The sequence below is a fragment of the Monopterus albus genome, unplaced genomic scaffold (assembly GCF_001952655.1).
Source record: "Monopterus albus unplaced genomic scaffold, M_albus_1.0 scaffold451.1, whole genome shotgun sequence".
In the NCBI taxonomy this organism is placed as follows: domain Eukaryota; kingdom Metazoa; phylum Chordata; class Actinopteri; order Synbranchiformes; family Synbranchidae; genus Monopterus; species Monopterus albus.
In genome coordinates this window covers 584-6,581 of record NW_018128331.1, presented here as the reverse complement: position 1 = coordinate 6,581, position 5,998 = coordinate 584, and the positions used below count along the sequence as shown (strand labels likewise).

At 45.3% G+C, this 5,998-nt stretch overlaps 1 protein-coding gene across 1 annotated transcript in view; it reads left to right on the top strand.

Moving 5' to 3' along the window:
* The window catches only part of LOC109952297 (equilibrative nucleoside transporter 2-like), an 8,445-nt gene extending 3,168 nt beyond the window's left edge, over window positions 1–5,277 (top strand). The window contains exons 6-13 of the mRNA XM_020587305.1: window positions 69–203; window positions 771–868; window positions 1,398–1,458; window positions 1,573–1,676; window positions 2,385–2,493; window positions 2,796–2,881; window positions 3,221–3,417; window positions 4,375–5,277. Of these exons, the coding sequence (XP_020442961.1) occupies window positions 69–203; window positions 771–868; window positions 1,398–1,458; window positions 1,573–1,676; window positions 2,385–2,493; window positions 2,796–2,881; window positions 3,221–3,417; window positions 4,375–4,486 (902 nt within the window). The 3' untranslated portion in view covers window positions 4,487–5,277. The remainder of the gene's footprint in view (window positions 1–68; window positions 204–770; window positions 869–1,397; window positions 1,459–1,572; window positions 1,677–2,384; window positions 2,494–2,795; window positions 2,882–3,220; window positions 3,418–4,374) is intronic.
* The last annotated feature ends 721 nt before the right edge of the window (window positions 5,278–5,998 follow it).

Below are 5,998 nucleotides of genomic sequence, written 5' to 3'. Positions count from 1 at the left end.
TACCGCTGTTCCTGTTCACGTTCATTTTCTCTACCAGTCATAGTTCCAACGTTAATTTGTGTGTGCAGCGTGCGGTGCAGTGCTGCAGGGCAGTCTGTTCGGCCTGGTCGGCCTGTTTCCTCCTCGCTACAGCACCCTGTTCATGAGCGGTCAGGCTCTGGCCGGGATCTTCGCTGCCATCGCCATGCTCTGCTCCATCTTAAGTAAGTTCTGATGCTCCAAACAGCCACTGCACTGACCACTAGACACACACTTCACTCAAAGCAAATTTAATTGGACACCCTGCCTAATTATAGAGATGTACCTGGTTACATAGTGAAAGCGCTTCAGACAGGTGGACAAAGGAAGCTTGTTTTCTTTGACTTTCAGATCAGATCAGATCAGTGTGGGAACAGGTGTGACAGCACAGTGGAATTTAGTTTGATCATACAGCCCAATATCACAGACCACTTTTCCTCAAGGGGCTCCCCTCGAGTCGGATCAGGAAAACTCCCCAGAAACACGTTGGCATGTTCACATCCTGGTTTACTGTGTTAGCAGATGTTTGCCAATTAAAGTACAGCTGAGGCTGATGGGAATGTGATTATTTTTGCAGGTTATAAGCCACAATATAGTCACCAAAGTTATGACTGACGGTGATTCAAATGTCTGAACCACGTCTCCATCCAGTCGTTGCTGAAACTCACTTGGATTTGTAACTGCTATGGTGTAAGTCGCCCACGGCTTCTTCTGTGGCTGTAAATGAAGCTGACGTGTCTGTTGGTCTGCAGGTAACGCAGAGAAACGCTCGGCTGCGCTGGGATACTTCATCACTCCATGTGTGGCCACTCTGGGCACGCTGCTCTGCTACCTGCTGCTGCCACACCTGGTGAGGAGGCCACACCCAAAAAGTGATCTGGGCTTCTGAAACCATCAGAGAGAACGAAGTCCACTTTCCAGTTCTCCCAGTGATCAGTCTCACTGGATGATTCTGTGTTTTTGGCAGGAGAGCCTGGCTGCAGACTGTCAGTTGTTCACCTCAGCAGCTTTGTGGTTAGATACTGTATGTGGCTGTTCTTACCCTGAACTCAAACATAACCCAGCTTCTGGAAAAAGTTGACAACTGCTGGCTGAGGTTGACGGTGTGCAAATCGCTTTTCAATCCTAAATTTGTCTTTTGGAAAGTCTTGTCCTATTAAAATGTACATGTCCCCACTGCTTTCACTGCTCGTTATGCTGCTGACTGTAACGAACATCTGGCTCCAGTGGTAAAACATTAACAAGTTGTGAAGGAAAGATGTTTCTGCTTGGAATTAAATTTACACGATAAAGTAAAAACAACGCAACAGAAGAAGCTGAAGCCAGTATCAACAGGTGATGTCGTCAGATTAGTTCATGATCTCGTTTCTCCTCTGCAGGAGTTCTCTCGTTTCTACCTGAACAGGAGTCAGTCGGACAAAGCGCAGCAGGAACTCACAGGTTGGTCCTTACAGCGTCTCGTCCAGCAGCACGACGTGTGTCGGGGCTGAGCGCTTTCGACTGGCCACGTTATAAACCAAGTGACCGACATGTTTGTATTTTTCCTTTTTGAAGACAAAAAGCTCCTGAACAGCAAAGACCTGGAGGCCAGCGGCATGTTCATCGGCCAGTCGGAGGAGAGTCAGGAGCGGTCGTCTGTCCTGGCCGTGTTCAAACAGGTGAAGGACTCCTCAGCTGGTGGAGGCCATTTCATGTCCATTTAAACCAGGTGTCCTGTTGTATCAGTGTGTTTCAGCTGATTCTAGTTCATCTGTGGAGATGAAGACACAGGGTGTAATAGGGACATCCTCTAATAGTGGAGACAAACAGCACAGTAGAAGTTTTATCTTCTAATGATCTCGTTGTCTTCAGCTTCCAAAGAGCAGCAACAAATAATCTCTCTTCACATGAATTCTCCAAAAGACTCAAATCTTCAGACCAGCGAGTGTTTAACAGTTTTACTTCACAAATTAATTGAAGGTATCACTTGATTATTAAAACTGTCAGAGTTAATGAGCCATAAACATTTCACCCACTTTTAACAACAACACAAACAGTTTTGGTGTTTGGCCTGTTTTTCTTGCTGTTATGGGATTTGATGATTTACTCAGTGATTCACTGTCAGCATCAAAACACTAGTGACAGTGTGTCTGGGTTTTGGTGACTGGCTACGTCTCGGTTCTGAAGGGTTTGTGTCGTGTACCCGGCTCCGGTGTGAACACGCTGAGCTCTGCCACAGATTTAAATGAAATGACATCAGACCAAAAGACCAGACATCAGGTCTGAGTCACCGGGAGGGACGTCGGATGTGGTGTGGACGGCCTTCAGTAACCTGCTCAGACGTCCTACTTCCTGTTACCGTCACTAACCCGTCCTGTGCTCCACAGATCTGGCTGATGGCTCTGTGTGTGACGTCCGTGTTTACCGTCACCCTGTCGGTGTTTCCTGTCATCACGGTCCGAGTGCAGACCGTCTACAAGGACAACGCGGCTTGGGGTGAGATGCTGATGGGAAATGTAGTTTTAGTTTGGAGAAACACAGACACACAGGTAGGCACGTGCACGGGCTTCAATAATAACAAAAACGAGCAAAGGCTTACCCTCAGGCAAACATGAAGCAGAACCACAGTCCACGTGCTGTCCAGTGCGTCTCCTCACACACACACACACACACACACACACTAGTCCACCGCTTTTCCAAATTAATGGTTTTGTTTTTAAAGAAAAGTTTTAAAATAAGAGGAAAACCAATATTCCCAGGAGAACAGTGAAACATGAGTCCTGCTCTGTCTCCCACAGACAAAGTGTTCACCTGTGTTTGCTGCTTCATCGTTTTCAACGTCATGGACTTGGCTGGCCGCAGTGCCCCGTCCCTCGGCCAGTGGGTGAGTCTGCTGCCAGGCTTCCTGCAGATCTAGAAGAGTCTTTTTTAAAGCAATGAATTTAGATTAGAAGGTAATAAACTTAAATTTCACTTTCAAACATCTTACATGTTGAATCTATGTGTCTCTCAACGTGACTGCAGCTGCCAGGAGAGTTTAGAAACTGGGATGAGCTGCAAACAGCTGTTCGGTCTTTTTCTGGACAGTCAGACCTGTAACACACACTGCTCAGAATATCAAGTGTCAGCTTTAACAAAGACGTAGATGATCTGTTTATGTTGGCATTTCACTTTCCGCTCGTCGTGACTTCGTTATCTCTACATGTCTGTGTTGATGTTGCAGCCGTCGAAGAAGAGCCGTCTGTTTCCTGTTGTCGTCTTGTCTCGCCTGATCTTCATCCCTCTGATCATGATGTGTAATGTCGAGAACTCCAAACTCACCGTGCTCTTCAGTCACGACGCCGCCTTCGTCGCCATCCTCGCTCTGTTCTCCTTCTCCAACGGATACTTGGCGAGCCTCTGCATGGCCTACGCTCCGCAGTGAGTCTTCAACAGGAAGATGGATTTTGTTGGCTTTGGGCTGTTTCTGTGTTTCTTGCCACAGTGTGGACGACGGCGTTGGTCTGCTGGTGCAGAATTAAAGAACTTGACAACTGTTAGATAGACAGACATGGATTACAGGCTTTCATGGTCTCCAGAAGATGAATCCTGAAAACCAGACTTCTCCAGTACTTTGGTTTCTGATCAAATGCAAAACTAAGAACATTTCTAACGGCCTCAACCAATGATTGATTGATTGGTTGGTTGATTTTCTAGTTAACTGTGTTAGCATGCTAACAGGCTAAAGGTAAACCTGCTAATCATCAGTATGTTAGCATTGTCACTGTGAGCATGTTGATGTTAGCTATCGTTCTGAGGACCAAAGGTAGTAAAGACGTGTTTTTAAGGTGCTTCCCATTTACAGGGCTAACATTTCCACATGTATTTACTTGGTTTTTTTAAAAGCTCAGTTTCTAAAGGACACAAAATGTCACTTCATTCACTTTTCCGTTCATTCTCTGTCAGCCTTTGCCAAATCCATGAACTTGTCCCTTCCCAGTCTTTCCCACCACAGTTCCAGTCACCTGGTAGTACCTCCCCACTGACCTACCCATCCATTCCTCATTTCCATTTAGCCTCCCAGTGTATGTACCAGTCCACTTCCAGCTGCATGCTTCCTATGTTGTCTGCCTGTTTCCACTTCCTGTTTGTTTTTTTGGACTTTGTTGCTTCTCTTGCCACCTGCTTTCCCGTTGCGACCCCTGTTCGCCCTCACCTGCTTTGCCTGTGCGACTCTGACAACGGTGACCTGCGAACTTTTACTCTGTGCCTCTGATTTGTGTCCAGATTCATCTGAGCTGGAGCAAGAAAACCAGACATGATGTAGATGAACAACCAGAGTTCAGATTACTGTTCATCACCGTTGACGTGTTATAACCGAGCGTGTCTGTCCTTCAGGTTGGTGCGGTTTAAAGACTGTGAGACGGCCGGTTCTCTGATGACCTTCTTCCTGGTTCTGGGTCTGGCTCTGGGAGCGTCACTCTCCTTCCTGCTGGGAAAGCTGGTTTAGACAACTGGGACAGCCTGAATCTTTGTGGGTCCTTGTTGGCCAACTCGGCCAGTATCGAACAAGGTGAACCACCACAAAGAATGAAACAGAGCCAAGTAAAAGCACTTTGTAGTAGGACGCTGTGCCTGCATGTCCACAATAGTTGTGGCCCATGTTGGTATACCAGTGGAAACACATCTGCAATTTTGTAAACCTTAATTTTTAGTCCCACTACTGAAGATTAAAAAAAACTTAGACCCCTTAAGAGCTGCATATGAAAACCCATGTTACTATTTAATCAACTGTACATGGATGATTGAAGGGAAAAGATATTTTTATAAGACAGTTAAAGAGTTATTGAAGTCTGCAGGTAGAACTGTGGCTACACACAACTCCTCACAAACTATTTTGACATAAAACTGCAGCAACAAATCAGGAAGTTTGTCCAGTGTACTTATATTTCATATGACAAATTATTAACCTGTGCTTTTATTAGGTAGGTTTCCTTAAATAACATGGAGGTACATGTTTTTGATGTAAAATTTAAATTCCTGCTTTTATTCTGAAAACAACACTTTACTGTAGTGCTTGTTGATCAAATCTATATAATTTATCTTTTAATGTGCTGAACTTTTTGTACTAATGTATTTTATGTCAAACTGCTGGATGTTTGTATTTCAGACTCTTTATTTGTTTGTAACAGTTTTTGAATCCGTTCATTTGCTTATTGCTTATTTATAGTTTTGTACCACAATGATGTATTGATGTAACAGTTTTTTGTTTGTTTTCACAAGTAAATGTGCAAAATTGTCGCTGTTGTGTGTCTTTAAATGTTACCAAGTCGGGTCTGTACTGGGTTTACTATCAGCTACAGGTAGTTAGTGTGAAAGCGTGAGGCTGGTCCACCTCGGCCCGTCCATGCCAGCACCAAAGGCCCGGTTCACACTGGTTCAGCTGTGAATGTCCAGTCAAAGAGTGAAAGCAGAACGACCCGTCAGCTTCTCTGTGCACTGACTAGTTGTTTTATGACTAGCGAGGTGCTGCACAGCGTGGACAGCTGTGACACACTGTGTCCATGGAGCCTCTTGTCTGCTGCCTGGGTTTCCTCTTCCTCCAGCTCGGCCCTTTCCTTTGACCTCACGTCCTCCAACGTCCTCCTGCTTCCTCCCATTCTTCAGCTCCTTTTTATGGAAAAAGAAAGTTCTGACATGACCATAAAGTTATTTAGGGTTTTGTACGTCTCAGTAAAAGTGAAAAACCTTAAGTGCAGATGAAAACAATTCCAGAAGAAGCTTTATACCTCGGCTGCAGACTTGGTGAGTGTCTTTGAGCTCCGTTTGCTTTGGTTCTTGGCTTTGCCTCTGATGTAGTTTTTATCAAACTGCAATTTTACATTAACACACTTGTGTATTCACCCCCTGTGACCCAGCTTTTGAGAGGGACCTGCCTACAGACAAAGACGGGGGATAGCATCTGAGGTTTGTGCAACCTCGGCCAGCAGTTGCTAACCTGTTCCAGACGTGTTGAGGTTGG